The sequence below is a fragment of the Aotus nancymaae genome, unplaced genomic scaffold, assembly GCF_030222135.1.
Source record: "Aotus nancymaae isolate 86718 unplaced genomic scaffold, 86718_ANA_hifiasm-v0.15.2.pri h1tg000053l, whole genome shotgun sequence".
In the NCBI taxonomy this organism is placed as follows: domain Eukaryota; kingdom Metazoa; phylum Chordata; class Mammalia; order Primates; family Aotidae; genus Aotus; species Aotus nancymaae.
This window is the reverse complement of record NW_026988467.1, coordinates 5,758,967-5,781,549: the sequence shown is the minus strand read 5'-3', so window position 1 is coordinate 5,781,549 and position 22,583 is coordinate 5,758,967. Positions and strand designations below refer to the sequence as shown.

The window sequence follows — 22,583 nt, the reverse complement described above, 5'->3', positions numbered from 1 at the left end:
AGGCAATAGTTGTTGCCAGCTTCTTGTATCTTTCCAGAAATACTTTATGCGTATGCATGTTAATGTGTATATGTTTATGTAAATTTTAGCATTTGTGAATTAGACTTTTAATTTTAGTTAGATTTTTATTTTTAATTTTGTGAATTAGACTTAAAGTCTAATATTTATTCATGAAAGAATATATGTTGTAAATAGACAGCTCAGTGCATTTCCACATAGTGAACATGCCTGTCTAACTTCTCATGTCAAGAAATAAAGTGTGTGCACTCAGAGGTTTCCCTCATGAGTTTCCCTGTCCTAGCCATTAACTGCATAACTACTGCTGTGAGCTCTGCCATCACAGATTAGTTACATCTGTCTTCGAACTTGGTATGTAAAGGGAATTAAATGCAATGTATATTTGTTCATGTCTGATTTTTTTGGCTCGGCTTGTTTGTGAAATTCATTCATGTTTTTGTAAGTTGCAGTATTTATTTTCATTTCTATATAATACTGCATTGTGTGAATACACTGCAGTTGATCCTAATTCTACTCTTGCTGAATGTTTAGACAGTTACAAAGATTTCAGCACATCTCCTGCAGCAATGGAGCAAACAGATAAATCAGTAAGGAAGTAAAATATTGAATAACAATTAAATGTGAATTGATTGTCATATATAGAACCCCATTCCCAACAATTGCAAAAATATGCATCCTTTTCAAGTGCATATCTGATATTTATCAGAAATGACTATATATATAGATCATAGTCTTAACATACTTCAGAGCATTGAAATCATACAGAACATGCTCTCTGACCATAGTGTTAATAAGCTAGGAATCAAAACCAAAAAGAGTACCAGGGAAATACACAGATGCTTCTAAACAGTCTGTGGGTCAAATAAGAAATCACAGTGGAAATTAGAAAGTATTGTCCAGTGAATTATTAATGAAAGTACAACACATTGGCTGGGCGCAGTGGCTCATGTCTGTAATCCCGGCACTTTGAGAGGCTAAGGTGGAAGGATTGCTTGAGCCCAGGAGTTCAAGGCCAGCCTGGGCAACATGGTAAAACCCCATCTCTGTAAAAAGTACAAAAATTAGCTGGGTGCAGTGACACGTGTGTGGAGTCCCAGCTACTCCGGAGGCCGAGGTAGGAGGATAGCTTGAGCCCAGCAGGTCAAGGCTGCAGTGACCCGTGATTGGGCCACTGTGCTCTAGCATGGCTAAGAGTGAGACCATCTCCAGAAATAAAAGGCGACATATCACAGTTAATGGCTTTATCTAAAACAGTGCTCAGGCATAAACTTTTGGCCTTTTATATATGTTTAAATTACTTAGTAAGACACATGAACAACATTTTACCAACACCAAAATTTGAAAACTTAGCTGTGGCACCAAACATTCAGAGTAATTTAAATAATTTGAATAGAAAAGTTTTTTTGTGTGAAAACATGTATAGGAATACTTACTACAACTTTAGTATCAGGAAAATTTATGAACACATTGTGATGTGCTGTATATGAAGGTAACATAGCGTTTAAAATATGTGAACCAGGGCGTGGATGTGTAATGCTGAATGAACAAAGCATATTACAGAAGACCTCAGTGAGTCTAGTGTCATTTATGTACAGTTTAAAAACATGCAAAATAATACCTGACGTGTTTTTAGTTATATGTAAATATTAAGTAAAAGCATGAAGTACTACATGGGAACGATCAGTGAATTCAAGGTGGTGGTTACCTCTGGGGTGTGGGCCGGTTGCACAGGCAGCTTCTTTAGGTTTGTTAATGTTTTCGTTGCTTTAGGTATATTTCTGTTATTTTTCTACTTTTACTTATGTTCTGTTATTTTTATACCTTTCTGCCTGTCAAATATTTCATAATAAAATTTAAAAAAAAATAAAGATAAAGCAAGAAGGTAGAGCCACTTTTGGGAGTTTCCTTTTTTTTTTTTTTTTTTTGGAGACAGAGTTTTGCTCTTGTTACCCAGGCTGGAGTGCAATGGCGCGATCTCGGCTCACCGCAACCTCCGCCTCCTGGGTTTAGGCAATTCTCCTGCCTCTGCCTCCTGAGTAGCTGGGATTACAGGCACGCGCCACCATGCCCAGCTAATTTTTTGTATTTTTAGTAGAGATGGGGTTTCACCATGTTGACCAGGATGGTCTCGATCTCTTGACCTCGTGATCCACCCGCCTCGGCCTCCCAAAGTGCTGGGATTACAGGCGTGAGCCACCGCGTCTGGCCCAGGAGTTTTCATAAACAAGCTCAGCCTCAGCTGAGAGAGGAAGCAAGACATTTGGGTTTCCTCATAGGTCCTGTAGGTAGAGAAACTGGTGAATGGAATCATTAGGGTTATTTAAACCTGTCTCTGTATATAAAGTATCAGGTCACAATACAATTTTTCCTGCTATCCTGAGGTACTTTTGAGAAGACCACTAATTTTAAGGATAATAATATCCAAAGAGATTAAATAACAGTGTAAATAAATTTTACTTGCCTAGGTTCATGGTTACTAAGTGGCAGATTTTTCCTCAAAACTTTTTAAAAGCACCTAACCATTATTTGACATTTTAGAGGAGAGGGTTGGAGGAATTGGTAAAGGGGTCTACTCCTCCATTGGAAGGGAAGTTCTCCCAAGACTGGGACTTACTGTTTTTCCCACTTGTCTATCCTCAGTGACTGTCTCCAGAACAGTGTCTGGTGGCTAGCAGATGCTCAATAAATATTCCTTATATCGTTTGAGGAAAGTATATCTCAGAGCTAATTTGAAATTATTTTTATCTCAGTTGTCACCAAAACTGTTCTATATTCTAGGAATTTCATGAGACCACATTACATCTCAGCCCAGAAGTTTTATTTAGCCCAATTACTTGATTTAAAGCTCACGGGATTCCTTTCTGTAGTGTTCTCTAGCAGTAGATAGAAGAGTCACAGCAAACTCCGAATTGTTTTTCTCCACATTAACTTTTCTGTATGTTAAGATGGAGGAAGAAATTTAGTTGTTTTTTGGCAACACTAGCACTCAAAGCCTTTTCATCACAGCAAATGTTCATTCTGTAATAGAAGTTGGTCTTTTTGTGGTAATGGAAATGTTGCCTATCTTGATTTTGGTGGAGGTTACACAACTCTATACATTTGTCAAAACTAGTTGTTTTATTGTGTGTATATAAATTATACTTCAATAATTAAGATAAACCAAAGCAAGAAACAAAACCCAAAAGTTGTAATTTGTTTTAGAAAAAAAGATGACACAGGATTTTAAAGGAAGGGGTCTTACTGCAGAAGATGTGAACATTTCCGTATCTTGTTGTTGGTGCTTGAACATGATGCAGAATCTTTTTGACAAAAATACCCTATTTTAAAATGAATTGTGGCTCCAGTCGCATGTTCTTTGATTTTCTTTCTTTTTTAAAGCAGCATTTTCCCAGCTCAGCTCACACTTGACTAAATACACAGATCGATTATCTGGGGATTAACTAAGGCTTCTCATTTCCTGCTTTCCGTTTCGCCTCTCCAGCAGGCCAGCGGCCCTTTGTTGTCTGGCATGTGCACGGAGATAAGCTATCAGGGCATGTTTGTATTAGAGAAATGGTTGTAGATGGAACGGTTATAAATAGACTAACTGGTATTAAAGGTTACCATCTTTGTTTTGGTTTAAGTTAAAGGGAGAGAAGATATAATTAAGATATTTAAGATAAGACAGACTGATTTACATAAACCAATAAAATATAATTTTTTAGTGTTCCTGCTGATTTTCCCTTTTCTTACCCAACTGTTTGAATTTGTTTATTGGTAAGTTGCTGGCTATAATTGGATTCCTATCATGCAGGCCAACTTTGAGTTGGTAATTTCTAAAACTTTATCTCCAGTGCTGCTTAAAAGTACAAATATTTGAGTTGCTAAAGTTACTTTACTGTGTCACGAACTCTACACTCAGGGTTTAATTTAGACAGCAGTGGTACAAAAAGCACATCACTAGGAGAGGGAGGAATATTGCTAGATTTACATAAATTAGTTATATTAGTCATTATAAAAGATATGATTTGATATAATGTAAGCTAATATCTTTCTTTTTCTTAAAGGTTTTGTTTAATGTTGCCAGTTTTCTCAGGTAGGATGCAGTATCATTTTTGAAATGGCCAGAAAGATGCCTGGAATTGTGGAAATTATCAAAGTTAGTAATTTCTGCACGCATTTAGCTTAAAGGGTTCACCGTTGTTTCAAAGTAGTATATCTTTTTAATGTAGACAAATACATACTTGTTTGAATCAAACTTTAAATATTTCTTTTATATCATGAGTTCAGTTTCTGGAAAGAAAGATATCTTGAATTTGACAATGAGAACTTTCTATTTAGATTTTCTTCTTTTTGTGTAACTTCTGCTCTCTACTGGAATGTCTGGAATGTTTGGTTGTATAAATGATAATGAAATCTTTTTAAATAGTTTCTCTCTCACATCTAAATGAATTTGTGCTTTAAAATCTCTAGTCATGGTTCTGTTTGGGGAACATACTTTTTATTTAAATGACTAGTGTCTAAAACAGAGGGCACCTGGATTCATTTGTGCAGCTTGTTGACTTCATCTCAGAGATCAGCTGATCTTAAGTATGGTCTGGGGCCTGTAGGGTTGAACTATTTTCATAATGATACCAAGACGTCATTTGCCTTTTTCACTGTCATTCTCTCAAGAGTATACAGTACATTCCACAAAAGGCTAAATGATGGGTGATACAGCTCAGCAGATTGAATACAGAAGCGGAAGCAGATATAGCAATCTGTTTTCTTTTATTATTATTATTATTAATTTTTTTATAGAGATGGGGTCTCACCATGTTGCCCAGGCTGGTCTCGAACTCCTGACCTCAGGTGAGCCACTGTACCTGGCCTGAAATATTTTCTGTTTTTTAGACAGGGTCTAGCTCTGTTACCCAGCCTGGGGTGTGTCAGCGCCATCATAGCTTATTGCAACCTTGAGCTGTTGGGCTCAAGAGATCCTCCCACCTCAGTCTCCAGAATAACTGGGACTACAGGAGCACGCCACTATGCCTGGTTAAGTTTTAAATTTTTTTGTAAAGATGGAGTCTCACTTTGTTGCCCAAGTTGATCTCAAACTCCTGGGCTCAAGTGATCTTCGTGCTTCCGCCTTCCAAAGTACTAGAATTATAGACATGAGCCACTGTGTCCAGCCTCAAGAAAATATTTTCATGGTAGCTCATCATCGTTTTTTTTTGTTTTTTTTTTGAGACGGAGTTTTGCTCTTGTTACCCAGGCTGGAGTGCAATGGTGCGTTCTCGGCTCACCGCAACCTCCGCCTCCTGGGTTCAGGCAATTCTCCTGCCTCAGCCTCCTGAGTAGCTGGGATTACAGGCACGCGCCACCATGCCCAGCTAATTTTTTGTATTTTTAGTAGAGACGAGGTTTCACCATGTTGGCCAGGATGGTCTCGATCTCTCGACCTCATGACCCACCCGCCTCGGCCTCCCAAAGTGCTGGGATTACAGGCGTGAGCCACTGCGCCTGGCATCATCGGTTTTTAATTGCAAAATCTCTGTCACGAATCTTTAATCATAAGTTGGTAATGCATATTTGTAAAATAATGTGATGTTAAATAATGTGAGAAATTCAATTTGTGAAATTTCTAGAGAATTTTGGTAGCCTACAGTGCAGGTTTTCCCCACCCTTTCTTTAACGTCCTGCTCATTACTGCAAAGTCTGACTCCACCATTGATTGTGCGGTTGAGCTCTATGACTTTTCTGGCTGTGTCATGTGTAAGAAGTCCCACTGCCTTCACCACCATCACCAAACAACAACCAAAGTATTATTACAAAATGTCAAATTTCATGGTACTTGCACCATTTTTTTTTTTTTTTTTTTTTTTTTTTTTTGAGATGGAGTTTCGCTCTTGTTACCCAGGCTGGAGTGCAATGGCGCAATCTCGGCTCACCGCAACCTCCGCCTCCTGGGTTCAGGCAATTCTCCTACCTCAGCCTCCTGAGTAGCTGGGATTACAGGCACGCGCCACCGTGCCCAGCTAATTTTTTTTTGTATTAGTAGAGACGGGGTTTCACCATGTCGACCAGGATGGTCTCCATCTCTTGACCTCGTGATCCACCCGCCTCGGCCTCCCAAAGTGCTGGGATTACAGGCTTGAGCCACCGCGCCCGGCCACCTTTTTTTTAAAAATAGAAATTTAATGGAATGTTTAAAGCTTTAGTTAGGGATTAAGGGGAAATTGATAATTTCTTATCATACTCGCTACAAATAGCTATTTTTTTCTTCCTTTGTGGGAGAAATCCTTTGAACCAAAGAGAAAATTTCTGCTTCTGTGTTGATCTGATAAAACCATAGCTGCTGGGAGACTACCGTTTAGAATGGGATTCATTTTTGTGTTTAGTCAGCAGATTTTGGAGGTCCAAGTGTAGGATCTTAATTTATCTGTGAAATCTCATCTTGCCAAATTGACCCTTCAAAACTGAACTTTTAAAGCTGAACCTGGCATTTCATATTTGTCAGCATGTTAGTCAGGGTTCTCCAGAGAGACAGTAACAATTGACTGACTGGCTGGTTGGGTAGAAAGATAGATGGATGGACAGACAGATGAGAGGGGATTTATTAGGGGAATTGGCTCACTCCATCATAGAAGCTAAGTCCCGTGGTAACCATGTCTTAATCTTTTTTTGAATACCCGAGACTGGGTAATTTATAAAGAAAATTCATTTATTTATTATAGTTCTGGAGGCTGTGAAGCCCCAGGTCAAGGGTCTGCATCTGGTTGGCCTCTGGGGAGGGCTTTGTGCTGCACCATAATGTGGTGGAAAGGTGTCACAGGACAGTAGGGCTCACAAGAGAGAGCCAACCTGGCTTTCATAAGAAACTCACTCTTTTTTAAATTTTATTTATTTATTTTTTGAAACCCACTCTTGGGATAAGTCATTAACTCCCATGAAGGCACCAGTGAATTAATGAGTTTTCAGGCTCCTTGTGATCTAATCACCTCTTAAAGGCCTGTTACTGTTAAATTGGGGATTAAGTTTCAGCATGAGTTTCTGAGGGTGACAAACATTCAGACCTTTGCAGGCCATCTGCAAGCTGGAGATGTGGGGAAGCTGCTGGTATGGCTCAGTCCAAGTTCAAAAGCCTCTAAACCAAAGGAACCTACAGTACAACTCTGTCTGAGGCTGAAGGCCAGAGAGCCTGGGGGGCCACTGGTGTGTGAGTCCCGAGTTCAAATCCTGGAAGACCTGGAGTTCTGACGTCCAAAACTAGAAGAAGAAGGGTGTCTTAGCTCCTGGAGAGAGAGCAAAGTCACTTTTTCCCTGCTTTTTCTGTTCTATAATGGCCACCAGCCAATTAGATGGTGCGTCACCCACACTGAGGGCGAGTCTTCCCACGTAGGCCATCATCTGACACACCAGTCTCCTCTAGGAACACCTGTACAGAGATGCCCAGAAATAATGCTTTACTAACTATCTAGGTGTCTCTTAATCCCGTCCAGACACCTGATATTAACCCCCACAGTCAGGTTGAAGTACATTGTGGGATACTTTTGGGGAGCTACCGGAGTACTCTTTAGTTTGATATGACTGCCCCTATGTGCTAAGTCCCCTTTACATATAGTTTGTGTGTGTGTGTGTGACATTAAGGACAGCAGAGGTTACCTAGTTACCTAGCCTCCTAGTTTACAGGTGAGGGCAAGAACTACAGATATTCCCAAGGTTTTACATGTACTTTTGGTCTCTGTGCTGCAAACAAATACAAGAATGAATTGTCTGGTTGGGTGCGGTGGCTCATGCCTGTAATCCCAGCACTTTGGGAGGCCAAGGCTGGCAGATCACCTGAGGTCAGGAGTTTGTGACCAGCCTGATCAACGTGGAGAAACCCCATCTCTACTAAATTAGCAGGGCATGGTGGCACATGCCTGTAATCCCAGCTACTTGGGAGGCTGAGGCAGGAGAATCGCTTGAACTGGGGAGGTGAAGGTTGTAGTGAGCTGAGATGGTGCCGTTGCACTCCAGCCTGGATAGCAAGAGCAAAACTCCATCTCAAAAAAAAAAATAAAAAAGAATGAATTGTCTGAAAATTTCAGTGTTCATACACAATATAATCCTAAGTAGAAAATCCTGATTGAGTTTTGACTCCTTAGTTAGCGTTTCAGAGATGATTTAGTTTTCATACACTGTTTTACTTCCTACCAAAATATTGGTTGATTTTTCTCTAGATTAAACTGTAAAAATAGTTTAACAGAGGCAGAAGTTTAACAAACAAGCCATCATCAAGCAACAGTCGTTTTGAAATTATTGCTGATCATCTGAGCCTGTGCTTCAGTACATTTATAGTTAAATCATCTTTCTGGGGATTTGTATGTAGCCGTTGTCCTGAGTTATTCCTATATCTTGATTGTAAACACTGTAAAAAGTCATCTGCCCTCCTACCATTCCCCCTTCATGCTTCAACATCTGACAGAAGGTAATTTAAATCCTTTTACATAGACCCAGATGCTGATGCTATCTCTCGACAGCAGTCTTTTTTTTTTTTTTTTTTTTTTTTTTCTCCTCTGAGACGGAGTTTCGCTCTTGTTACCCAGGCTGGAGTGCAATGACGCGATCTCAGCTTACCGCAACCTCCACCTCCTGGGTTCAGGCAATTCTCCTGCCTCAGCCTCCTGAGTAGCTGGGATTACAGGCACGCGCCACCATGCCCAGCTAATTTTTTGTATTTTTAGTAGAGACGGGGTTTCACCATGTTGACCAGGATGGTCTTGATCTCTTGACCTCGTGATCCACCCGCCTCGGCCTCCCAAAGTGCTGGGATTACAGGCGTGAGCCACCGCGCCCGGCCTTGACAGCAGTCTTTTGGATTGAATGCCACTCATAGGTTTTGAAAATGAGCCTGTAACTTGATCCTAGTGCCTACAAGCAGTAAGCAGCCTAGTCAGAGGGATGTGGCCATGGTCTGCTTCTGTTTCTTTCGTCTAGCTACTTTTCTTTAAAAATTCATATGCCAGTGCTGGCCGGGTGCAGTGGCTCACACCTGTAATCCCAATACTTTGGGAGGCCGAGGTGGGTAGATCACGAGGTCCAGAGATCAGGACCATCCTGGATAACGTGGGGAAACCCTGTCTCTACTAAAAATACAAAAAAGTTAGCCAAAGCTGGGCGCAGTGGCTCACACCTGTAATCCCAGCACTTTGGGAGGCTGAGGTGGGCGGATCATGAAGTCAGGAGTTCAAGACCAGCCTGGCTAAAGTGGTGAAACCCCATCTCTACTAAGTACAAAAGATTAGTCAGGTGTGGTGGCACACGCCTATAGTCCCAGCTACTCGGGAGGCTGAGGCAGCGGAATCACTTGAACCCAGGAGGTGGAGGTTGCAGTGAGCCAAGATTGTGCCACTGCATTCCAGCATGGGTGACAGAGTGAGACTCTGTCTCAAAAAAAAAAAAAAAAAAGAAAGAAAATTAGCCGAGCATGGTGGCACGTGCCTGTAGTCCCAGCTACTCGGGAGGCTGAGGCAGTGGGATCACTTGAACCCAGGAGGTGGAGTTTGCAGTGAGCCAAGATCACGCCACTACACTCCAGGCTGGGGCAACAGAGCGAGACTCTGTCTTAAAAAAAATTATGCCAGTTCTGGGCAGACCCCTCGTAGTTCCAGGTATACTTGTTTGGAAATACTAATAAATGTGAAGTTACCACTAGCAGGATTCTGTGTCCCATCTAATTTATGTTTTCAGGTATTTTATTTTCCCCCTCCTGCTCCTTGTTATAAGATATTTTAGAAATGGAAGTAGTAAAGAAAACAACAGCAAATGAAAAAAAAAAGAAAAAAGAAATAGAAGTGGTGTGGCGACCTGAGGGCAGCTGTGCCACAGCCGTGGTCCTTCAACAGGTGGGTTCAGGCACCGCTGAGAGTGGATGTAGAAGACGTCTTCTCGGATTTTAGGTCTGTTCAGTCCCTGCCCTACACTAAAATACATAGGAGGGGGCTGGGTGAAGGGTGTTCCAAGATCAAACAAGAGTGGGTACTTTATCAATGGCAATAAGAAATTAACTTGCCCTCACTGCCCTCTCAAAAGGAAACAAAATGTTTAGTTAATGACTGAATGCATTTGGAAGATGTGTACAGGATGGTGTGTTTATAAAGTATATTCAAAATCCTTTCTTCCCCTTGAGAAAAGTCTGTGTAGTCAGTATTTCAGCTTTTCCCTTTACCCCCCTGGTACCCATGTCAGAGTAGAACCCTGGGATACAGGAGCCTTGATGACCTGAGCCCTGGTGGTATACCGTGTCTTAGGTTTTTTTATACCACTTTCCTGGCATCTTGAGCTGTAATGGCTATACACTTAAATAGATAGTATGTATAGAAATTCTTAGAGTCTTTTTTGTTTGTTTTTGAGATGGAGTTTCACTCTTGTTGCCCAGGCTGGAGTGCAATGGCATGACCTTGGCTCACTGCAACCTCTGCCTCCTGGGTTCAAGCATTTTTCCTGCCTCACTCAGCCTCCTCAGTAGCTGGGATCACAGGCACCCACCACCATGGCCACCTGATTTTTGTATTTTTAGTAGAGACAGTTTTTCCCCACGTTGGCCAGGCCGGTCATGAACTCCTGACCTCAGGTGATCCGCTGGCCTCTGCCTCCCAAAGTGCTATGATTACAGGAGTGAGCCACCGTGCTCGGCCATTCTTAGAGTTTTATATCAAGAGTCGGGTAGTGGCTTGAAATAGTACAAGACATTTTCTATCTAATTTCATTTTTAAATTTCATTGTCGTAAGTTGACAACTTATAATTGTATATATGTGTGGAGTACAAAATGATGTATGATTCATGTATACAATGTAGAATAATTAAGTCAAGCTAATTAACATACCATCACCTCAATTCTCATTTTTTATAACATTTGAAATTTGCTCTTATCAACTTTGAAATGTATAATACACTGTTATTAACTATATTAATCATGTTGCACAGTCGATCATTAAAAAAACCCAGTTATTCTTCTTTACTGAGATTTTATACCCTTGGATCATTAGCTCCCCATTTCCCCAATGCCTAGCCTCTGTAACCATTTTCTACTTTTTGCTTCTATGAGTTGGGTTGTTGTAGAGTCCATATATATCTTTCAATTTCTGGCTTATTTAACTTAGCATAATGTTCTCCATTTCCATTCATGTTGTTGCAGATGACAAAAGTCATCTTTTTAAAGGCTGAATAGTTTTCCATTGTGTGTGTGTGTGTGTTTGTGTGTGTGTTTGTGTGTGTGTGTGTGTATACACGTTGATAGGCACCAAGGTTGATTCCCTAATTTGTTTATTGTGAATAGTGCTATGATAAACTTGGAAGTGCAGGCTTCTCTTTGACAAACTAATTTCAGATCTTTTGAGTAAATTCCCAGAAGTGGGATTCTTGGATATAATTTCATTTTAATTGAATTAAATTTAATTTCAGATATTTATCCACAAAGTTGTGTAACTGTGATCCTCTTACTGGTACAGAAAGCTTATCTTTAGTTTTGATTTGCTTATGTAAATTAATACAGATTGAGTATCTCTAATTTGAAAATCTAAAACTTATTTGAGTGCTGACATGATGCCGTATGTAGAAAATCCCACATCCGACCTTTGTGACAGGCTGCATATGTTATTAAAATGTTTTATATAATTACCCTCAGGCTATGTGTATGAGGTTTATATGAAACATAAATTAATTTTGTGTTTAGACTTGGGTCCCATCCCTAAGATATCTCACTATGTATATCCAAAGATTTCAAAATCTAGAAAATTATGAAATCAGAAACACTTCTGGTCCCAAGTATTTTGGATAAGAGATTACTCAGTCTGCATCTGGAGTTAGCTTTGACCTTTGAAGAATAGTGACCTTTGACTGCATTGTCTGTCCCTAACCTTATCCCTTGAAGTCAGGAATGATTGAACACATTATGACTGGGTCCCCAAGGTCTTAGGTAAGGTGGCATGTCTAACGGTCATTGTCCTGTAGGTGGAGGTGAGCTCAACAGGGAGAGTTAATGCCTCTTTAAACCGTACCAGCACATTTGAAGGGAGATACTGATGTCTCTAGGAGACAGTTTTTCCCCCTCTGTGTGCTTAATTAGTATCTTGACTACCAATTAGAAGTTTTGTGTATACATTTCTGAATTATACAGTAAACCTCTACTGTTCAGACAACTCTTAACCTTATTATCACCATGTTGTGGAAAAGCATGGGAAGTTTCTTCAGAAGGTATTTTTTTGAGCCATACAGTATACACATGTTGGCCACTTCATCCCAAATTTCTGCAGAAACTTGGTTGGCTATATTGGCCTATAAAGTAAGAATTCTGGTCTGATGTCACTTGGTTTTGAATTGATAGCCCCTGTTACTAAGTAGTTAAAAATATGCAGGAAGTTATGCTGTTCTCTCTAGCAGATTGTTTTTACTTGGCAAAGTTATTTATTTGCTAATATCCATCTTTGTACTCTGTGGAGGCTGTCTGTGGTCTTGATAACTCCTGTTACATTTGATAACATAGAGGAACAGGAGTGGTCTGTTTTGGAGGCTTTGGGAACCTGATGATCCCTGCCATGAGCTGGTGGCAGTTATCATCAGCTGGTGACGGATGGGACAGAGAATCTCCTTCCTCTGTATTGTAGGTGAATTTACAGTTGTTCCAGCTGGCTTGCAGGCCGCCTCTGTATGAAGGGCTCTCTCTCTGCCCTTGTCCTGTTCGTATTTATGAATCTCCAAATACCACCTAGATTATTATTACTATTTTTATGTTGTGGAAAAACATTGTCCCAAGGCTGATATTAAGACTGTTACTGGGAAAGACTCAGATTGACTATTTAAATCAATTAAAACACTAAATAATCAGGAAAGATCTCTAGGAAAGGAAGTTCCCATCTTGGCATTAGACCTTGTGTCTGTGTTTGGGCAACTGTGTTATGTGTTGCTGTTGAAAACACAGTTGCCCTTCAACAGCAGCCTCTTCTTGGCCTTTCCTGTCTCCATTGCCTTCCTTTTCCCCAGTCTACCCCTTGTCGTTATCTAGTTCTGAGTGTTTCATTTTAGTTATTTTAAATTTGTTAAATCTCAACACTATTGTTTGATATTCAAAGATGTGTAGAAATCTTTGCTATTCTACTCCCAAATAGGTACCATAAAGATCTTTTTTTCTAAGCCCAGATTTGGGGGATGGGTTTTGTCCTCTATTAATCTCCTTAAATTGACATACATTCTTCATTTCAAGAGAAATCCAGCCAGGGATATGGAAGAATCCATAATTTAGCCCAGAAACAACTCCCCCTGCCTTTTTTTTTTTTTTTCACAGAGCCCCGAAACCTTATTGTAAGCAGATTGGATGTGCCCCTGTTTAGTGGTTTAAAACATAGTGAGATGTCCGCCTCTACAAAAAAAAAAAAATTAAAAATTAGCTGGGCACCTGTCTTCCTAGTTAGTAGGCTGAGGCAGGAGAATCACTTGAGCCTGTGAGGTTGAGGCTGCAGTGAGCCATGATGGTGCCATTGCACTCCAACCTCTGGGTGACAGCGTGATACCTTGTCTCAAAAAAAAAAAAGGATAAAATGGTCAGAAGTTATTTACTTCCCAGTAGGTTCTTTATATTCGGAAATACATCCTAGGGTGCTTTCACAGAAGAAGCTTCTCTTCACTTCCCTGTTTACTCAGCATTCTGTTTAAAATATCTCATTTATAAACATTTTGACCTTTATGCTATAGTTAAATTATATTGCTAGTATATAATGAGGCATATTTGTTGGAAATTTTTGATAAGCTTTTAGAATTGTTGGAAAAGTGAAGACATTTTCCTCTGGATTTGCTGTATGACTTATTTTTATATTGCTATTACTAACATAATTTTGAATCTTAGAAAAGCAAAACCTTTAAGTGACCTCTTTTCTCTCTATCTTGGCAACTCTTTTTTTCTGTAAAACAGTGATAGTAATATCTAACATTTATTGAGCTCATCTACTTGCTTTATATTAATTTATTTAATTCTCACAACCAAATGAGATAGAAACTGTTGTTTTTCTCCCATTCTGTGTATGAAAGCATTGAGGCTTGGAGAAGTTACTTGCCCAAAGTCACATAGCTCAGTAAGTTGCAGAGCCAGGATTCAAACCTGGACAGTTTTGCTTGAATCACGTGATCTCTTAAGTTCATGTCTGGCTTTAATTTTCTGTAATTTTGAACAAAATTCTTTGTCTAATGAGTACTAGGAATTAGATAATTACCTGTGTAACTTTTGAGCAATACCTTTGTGTCTGAGGTAGCTTTGGGAACACTTACTCGGGTAGGGGATGCTCTCTTCTTCCCTCAGTATAGCAGTGGCCAGCTTCCACTGAAGATAACATTTTAATTTGTAAACCTTCTTTAGGATGGCACTGTTAGCCAGTGCCATTGCACAGATAAAGAGAAAAAATCAGAGATTCTCCCACAGCATCATTTTAACTACTTGGTTTTTTTGAGGAAGAAATGTAGATATAAACATGTAAGAATAGAAAGAGAGCGGCCGGGCGCGGTGGCTCAAGCCTGTAATCCCAGCACTTTGGGAGGCCGAGGCGGGTGGATCACGAGGTCAAGAGATCGAGACCATCCTGGTCAACATGGTGAAACCCCGTCTCTACTAATACAAAAAATTAGCTGGGCACGGTGGCGCGTGCCTGTAATCCCAGCTACTCAGGAGGCTGAGGCAGGAGAATTGCCTGAACCCAGGAGGCGGAGATTGCGGTGAGCCGAGATCGCGCCATTGCGCTCCAGCCTGGGTATCAAGAGCGAAACTCCGTCTCAAAAAAAAAAAAAAAAAAAAAAAAGAATAGAAAGAGAGCATAGAAGCAATTTTGTTCTATCCCTTCACTTTTGGCAACTCCACAAAGGTTGCAACTAGCGATTGCAGACTGAACTGCAGTCCTAGATTACCTATCTTTGTCTAGTACCTGCTGAAACCACACACTGCCTCCCTTTACAACTTGTAATTTTTAATTAAGTTACTGGTCCATTTAGAAAGATTGTGCATATTGCAGCTACTTAAATTTGTTCCAAATTGTTATTTACTTCCAGTCTACCTCTGCGTGTTTTATCTGTGGAATTGATTCTGAAGTCTTTTTAAGACAATGCTGCCACTCCCTGGTTATTGCATAGTACTGCATTAGGGAATCCAATAGTTCTTTCATTGCCATTGAAAAGCATAATATTAGGAATCATAAATCTAGGTACAAATAAACCAAAGCAGTAATTTATTTGTGTGTGTAATCAATAGGCATTCCTACATCATAAGATGACATAGATACTGTACCTTTATCACCAGTATATCTGGCTTAGTTCTGAAAAGTAGACATCGTACGAATTTGAGTTACTGTATCTAAAAGGTATTTCTGTTGCCCTTCAGGTTTTCAGACTTCTTAAATGTGTTGCAGAAATACATAGATTGGTAGATTTTAAAACATTGTTGCTAAGAGCGCTAGGAGATCTGGACTCCCATATGCCCAATGAAGTAATTCATTTCTGTGAGCACTGAAACATGTATTAGTAGCTCAGTGAGGAGAGATCACTATCATCCCTGGCAGGAAACCAAGTTCTGGTGAAGAAGTAACTCCTATACTTCTTAGCAAAGTTCTTCAGATTTTTTTGTGAACCATTAGTTATAATCACCTACTAATAGAGGAAACTATTTATTTGAGCATTTGGGCACTTACTCTAGATGCTTTCTGTCTTTTTAATTCTTTCAGTAATTAGGTAGGTTTCAGTATCTCCTTTTTACAGAAAAGGAGAGACTGGGAGAATCTTGGTAATGTGCCCAAAGCCATATACATGGGAAGTCACGGCATTGAGATTGAAGGGGCCACGGGCCTTCCCATCTTCTTTCCAGTAGGCCATGTTCCCTACCCTGTAGTGCTTGAACCAGGTTTCTTTCTTACCATTCTGGTTTTGTTTTCCCTAAAAAACAAAACAAAATGAATTACTAGACCAGTGATTTCTCAACTAGGGACAACTTTGTCCCCATAGGGGTGATTTAGCAACGTTTAGAGACAGTTTTGGTTGTCACAACTGGAGGATGGGTTCCACTGGCAATTAGTGGTTAGAAGCTAGTGATGTCATTAAGCATCTAACAGTGCACAGGCAGATCCCCACAACAAAGAATCTTCTGGTTCAAATGTCGGTAGTGCTGAGGTTGAGTGGGTCCTTACTATAGATGGTGTATTTTAACTGAATGCATCCCTGAGCACTGCCAGACAGGTGCTGCTTCTTCGCCTGGTTTATGTATTTTTTTTCTATAATGAGTAATCTTATCCTGGTCCTGCTTTTTATCATCCTGTCTAGGGAAGAAACTAAGTTTTTTGGGGGGACAAAATATAATTTTCCCTCTATCCCTCTAAGACCTTGGCAAAATAATTCTTATGCCAGAGAGCATATTTTGGGGTGGTATATTCTGATGATCTACACTTTCTAGCTGCTCTCCCGTGTCCTGGCATTTGTCCCTCGCTGCCTGTGGGGTATTTGGTCAGCAATAGAGTTAGAAAACCCCAGTTGTCCTGTAAGCTCACTAAAGGCCAGACAGAGTCAGGACTCAGGTTCTTCTCCATATTGCCCCAGAATGGCTTTCTGTGCTGCATGCAGATGAACTGTGGGGGCCTGGATATGTTTAATAGTTTGTCTACCTTTATGTCTTTCTCAGGTTTCCTCTTTTGTCTAGAAAAAATTCATTGAAATGTGTCCCATTTTTTCTTAAGTCAGATGTTAACGCCTCCGTAATTGCCTGCTGAAAGTAATTGTTAATTTCTCTAAACTGCTACATTTAACATTTATTCTATTTATTTAACATCCTGGTGTGTCCTCTTTTTCCCACCTGCAACATAAACAGTGTAGAAAAAATTTTTGCCATTAAAAATTTTAATATGAAGGTATAAAATGGATAAATACTAAAGAGCACCTATCATGTAGGATTATTCTACATATAAAGTGTATTTAAACCAGTGTTAATGCCCTTTTTTGGTAAGCATGTGTATTTAGCACAGTTAAATGCAAAATAAGAATCTTGGTGTTTATGACATCTACTTTGAAATAGCACATTTTCAGCTGGGTGTGGTGGCTCATGCCTGTAATCCCAGTACTTTGGGATGTTGAGGAGGTCAGAAGTTCCAGACCAGCCTGGCCAACATGGTGAAACCCTGTCTCTACTAAAAATACAAAAATTAGCTGAGTGTGCTGGCATGCGCCTACAATCCCAGCTACTCAGGAGGCTGAGGAAGGAGAATCGTTTGAACCTAGGAGGTGGAGGTTACAGTGAGCCGAGATCATGCCACTGCACTCCAGCCTGGGCAACAGAGTGAGGCTCTGTCTCAAAAAAAAGAAATAACACATCTTCACATTTGAGTTCGGTTGAAACTTGTGGCAATTGTTTTCTTTCTGATTCTTTTAATGGCTTTTAACTGTTTTTTAGCAAAGGTTTTTTGGAACCTTCCTGGTGTTTTAGTGTTGGCTGCATTTGTGACTGCTCATTACAGCAGGAAGCATCTTTCTTCATTAATGAGGGCCCTTTTATCATATTTTAGGATTTAGGCATCCTCTTTATAAACATGCGGCATTTCTTGAATTTTAGCTCTCATTCGTTTCTGACCAACAGACCTGTGATGAGAATGTAGACTGCTGAAAGGAGTGATATTGCATTTAACATGGAGAAAAGGCCGCACCTGGGTTGGAAAGTACTTCAGGAGGCTGCAAGAAGCCCTAACGCACTCTCTGTTGAGATGTTTCTTACCAGGTGCACAGAGATGCAAGCTGCAGCCCCATAACCTTCTAATGGAAGGGCAATATTTCATCCGTTATTCTCTGAACAAACTGGAAACAAAATTAACTTTTAGGGATAACATAGTTCAGTGTACTACGAACATTTATACGATAATTTATGTGATCATCATGAAACTCTTCATTATTCACAAATAATTATGTACAAGATGTTCTATTCTCTGGAGATTCAGAAATAAGTAAGATGAGGTCTCTACTCTTGGGACACATGGTACCTTCATCACCACCCGTTCTTTGCTATATTAATTTGTCATATAACAATAACTGTGGCTAAAAAGTAGAAGGAGAATGTAATTTAGTCTGGGTAATAGGCAAACCTTGGAGGAGAGATTATTTTGTACCAGGCCTTGCTGGGTAAGTTCTTTCTAGACTATTGCCCTAAATGAGCCTTGACAGTACGCTAAAACTCAATCTAAATATTTATAAAATGATTAAAGATTAAGATAGAAGGACATATTCATGTAGTATTGTTTAGTTAATGTTAAATAAAAATGTAATATTGAATGGATTTAGCTAATCAAACTGGGGAGATAAACAGATTTAAGACTGGTCTCCTTTTGTTTCCTGAAATTAGCAGTTTAGAGGGATAGGGTAAGAAGGGCCTATAGATGGATTTTTTTGACCTCACAACTGATTTATGTATTGTAGTCCTGGTGGTAATTGTGTCTCTCCCTATCTACCTGTCAACCCATTTACAGGGGCTTTTGGTCATGGGTATGATATGCACTTGTGGCACCTGAAATCCTGTTCCTAATGCTGTTAGATTTTCCTTTTCAGAGTAAGAGGGACCATCTCCTCATGAACGTCAAATGGTACTACCGTCAGTCTGAGGTTCCAGATTCAGTGTATCAGCATTTGGTTCAGGATCGACATAATGAAAATGGTAAATATGTCCTTCTGGTTTGATTTGTGTATTTCTTAGCTTTGGGCAAAGTTCCTTCTCTAAAGACATTCATTAAATGAAGATACTTTTAAAAAAATGGATTCTTGGGTGTTGGTAGGCCTTATGCTTGACAGTTCACATTGGTTACCGTAGTTCATGTGAGGTGGGTCTGTCCCTCTCCGGTTCCAGATAAGGAAACTGAGGTTGAGAGATGCTAAGGAAGTTGCTGGGACCATGCATCCTCCAAGTGGCGGTCCTGGTGCTGGCATCAAACTTTGTCTGGCCCCGATCCTGCCTTCTTCCCACTCTTCTCACAGGCTTTGAGTCAACAAACCAATGAAAAACAACTTGGAGGAATGATGTTGTATCTTAATGGATTTTTTTTTTCCTTCTTTGAAACTATAAAAACGTCTGTTAAAGCAGGTAAATTATAGTTCCTTGTTAAACATATTCTTTTCTATGGAAACTATGATTTCACTCCACTTTGGAATATTTAGTCCGAAAAATAAGATGGACAGGATCACTAAGTATTTTGGTAGTTGAAGAGTTGCCAGGATGAGATTGTTTCTGCTCTTTTTACATTTTGGGTTTAATCCATTTTGGCAAAATATAGGGACTTAGTAAAGGGTATAGAACATAGCCCCAAAGATACTTTATTGACAAAAACTGCACATTCTGTTATTGTTATTCTTGCAATTTATGATTCCTCTTCTCTGTTTTGTATACTTATGATGCTAACCAGGCCTGGTTATTTAGTGGGTGGTAAACCTGAAAGAAAAGTTTTACAAAAATTTTTTACTTGTTGGCTGGGCGCGGTGGCTCACGCCTGTAATCCCAGCACTTTGGGAGGCCAAGGCGGGTGGATCACGAGGTCAGAAGATCGAGACCATCCTGGCCAACATGGTGAAACCCCGTCTTAAAAAAAAGTTAAAAAAAATTTTTTTTACTTGTTTTGGGAGACTCAATTTTAATGTCCTCTTAATTAATTTTTTTGACAGACTCTGGAAGAGAACTTGTCATTACAGACCCAGTTATTAAGAACCGAGAGCTCTTCATTTCTGATTACGTTGACACTTACCATGCTGCTGCCCTTAGGTAAGTACTGGAGACATGGTCTTCCATATGAAGGAGGAGTCATTGTGTGCAGGAGGTGGAGAGTCTACTCACTCCTGATCTTGTAGTAATCACTGTCTTAATCAGATTCTTCCGCTTTTGGCTTCAGAGAGCGAACATTCCAGTGTGCACTTGGATTGTTGAGATTGTAGAGGTTCCCTGTTTATTCACTAATCTAGCTTTATGCCCCTCTCTCTCTTTTATAATTTACTTTTTAATGCCATTTCTATATTATCGTATCTTCATTTCCTTGGAAATTATGATCCTGATATTGTTTGCCAAAGTATTTAGGGTGAAATATTCTGATGGGTCAGATGCAGTGGCTCACATCTGTAGTCCTGGCACTTTGGGAGGCCGAGGTGGGAAAAGCTTTCTGATGGTCTGCAGTTTACTTTCTAAAGATTTAATTCCTGCCACTAGAAAAGACAGAGAAATGAATGAAGCAGATATGGCAGCGTGTAATTAATTGAGAATCTAGGCAGAGTTTATAGGAATTTTCATTGAACTATTCTTCCATTTTCTGTATGTCTGAAAAATTTTACTACTATAAAGCTTCACTGGCGGGGCAAGAGGGGGACAAAAACATACTAAAGATTTCATTCTGAGGCAGAAGGTAACATTACAGCCAGTCATAATGACTTAGGGAGTTAGGTCCAAAAAAAGGCCATGATATTTGCATCTTTGGGTATTTTCTGTCTCTCTCAAGAAAAGGTTGCCCATAAAGGTTTATTTGTGTATATATGGCTGACTTTGGACCTTTTAAGTACAGGAAGTAAGACTACTAATATTCTTAAAACCCTTTCCTCCCTGGAAATAATCAGTAATAAAGTGGAGAAAGGCTACTTTTTTTGTTTAAGTACTGTAATATGGTTTTAACAAAATACTAGGATATACCAGCTTTTGTCTTAAACTACAGTGGGTTACAATAATTTCTCCGTTTTAATGCTCAGGTGGTATTCAGGAAAACCCATCTGGAGACTTTTGTGCAAAGCTACATAGCTAAAGTCAGTTATTTCAAGGTAAATTAGTAGCAACTTTGGGGCAGGCTTTGGCAAACTTTTTGGGTCAGCTAATATTTCATATGGTATCTGTTGCAGTGACTCAGCTCAACCATTGTAGCATAAAAGCCATAGACAACATGTTAATAAATGAGGTGGCTGTGCTCTAATAAAACCTTAGGGATATTGAAATTTGAGTTTCATTTAATTTTCTTGTGTCAGGAAATACTCTTCTTTTGCTTTCTCTTTCAGCCATTTAAAATGTAAAAACTCTCCTTGCAGGCCACAGGAAGCAGGCAGTGTGCCAGATGTGGCTTTTCTGGCCATAGTTTGCCAACTCTGCTATAGGATATGGCGCGGATGTGGTTAGGTTTGACTTCTTACAGGAATTTAGATGAATTTAGAGAGTTTCTCTAGTGTTTTATAAACTTCCAAACTTCTACAACCTTTGTATGACTTTTGGAAGTAGCTTTCCAATCTTAAGCTTACTTGCTGAACAAAGGAAGTTAGTGCAAGGTTGATTAGATTGATGGAACAGTTAAATTGTTACCTGGGATCAGTGAACTGGAATATTGTTAGCTGGAACCCGTGACTTAATCCTGGAATATTTCTTGTTTTGTTTTTTGAGACAGGATCTTGCTCTGTTGTCCAGCCTGGAGTGTAGTGGTGGGATTATGGCTCACTGCAGCCTCAAACTCCTGGGCTCAAGCAATCCTACCACCCAAGTAGCTGGGACCACAGGTGTGCCCCACCACACCTGGCTAATTTTTGTATTTCTCATAGAGACGAGGTTTTGCCATCTTCCCCAGGCTGGTCTTAAACTCCTAAACTTAAGCGATCCACCCACCTCGGCCTCCCAAAGTGCTGGGATTTACCAGTGTGAGCCACCGCACTCAGCCAAATCATGGAATATTTATTTTACTGGTTTGGATACTCTTTCCTTTCTTTCCATCTTGTCTCATGGGTTAAGGGAAAAGATTTTTTTTTTTTTTTTTTTTTTTAGATGGAGTTTCTCTCTTGTTACCCAGGCTGGAGTGCAATGGCGCAATCTTGGCTCACCGCAACCTCCACCTCCTGGGTTCAGGCAATTCTCCTGCCTCAGCCTCCCTAGTAGCTGGTACTACAGGTGTGCGCCACCATGCCCAGCTAATTTTTGTATTTTTTAGTAGAGATGGGGTTTTACCTTGTTGACCAGGATGGTCTCGATCTTTTGACCTTGTGATCTACCCGCCTTGGCCTCCCAAAGTGCTGGGATTATAGGTATGAGCCACCACGCCCGGCCCAAGGGAAAAGATTTTAAGTGATTTAGGGTTTCAGTTAAACAAATACATGAGATTTGTAACTGGTTGTTCAACATGTTTTGACATAAATATCTAAAATCAATATATTTGAGTACTTATCACTGGTATTGAGATTTGTAGTCTTTTTTGTTTTTTTAATTTTAAGACAGAGTCTTGCTCTGTTGCCCAGGCTGGAGTGCAATGGTTCCATCTTGGCTTACCTCACTGCAACCTCTGCCTTCTGGGTTCAAGCAATTCCCCTACCTCAGCCTCCTGAGTAGCAGGCAGTACAGGCATGTGCAACCATACCTGGCTAATTTTTGTATTTTTAGGGTTTCACCACGTTGGCCAGGCTGGTCTTGAACTCCTGATCTCAGGTGATTCACCTACCTCAGCCTTCCAAAGTACTAGGATTACAGGTATGAGCCACCATTCCCGGCTCATTTTTATCTTTTTTAGCATTTTTAGAAGAACAAGTTATCCCAAATAATTCCATCTGTATTCCATGAATT

General features: G+C 39.9%; 1 protein-coding gene across 11 annotated transcripts in view; it reads left to right on the top strand.

Moving 5' to 3' along the window:
• The window catches only part of RERE (arginine-glutamic acid dipeptide repeats), a 469,898-nt gene that overhangs the window by 255,911 nt on the left and 191,404 nt on the right, over window positions 1–22,583 (top strand). For all 11 annotated transcript variants that reach the window (XM_012473620.2, XM_064363204.1, XM_064363205.1 and 8 more), the window contains 2 exons: window positions 18,575–18,680; window positions 19,679–19,775. In XM_012473620.2, the coding sequence (XP_012329043.2) occupies window positions 18,575–18,680; window positions 19,679–19,775 (203 nt within the window). The remainder of the gene's footprint in view (window positions 1–18,574; window positions 18,681–19,678; window positions 19,776–22,583) is intronic.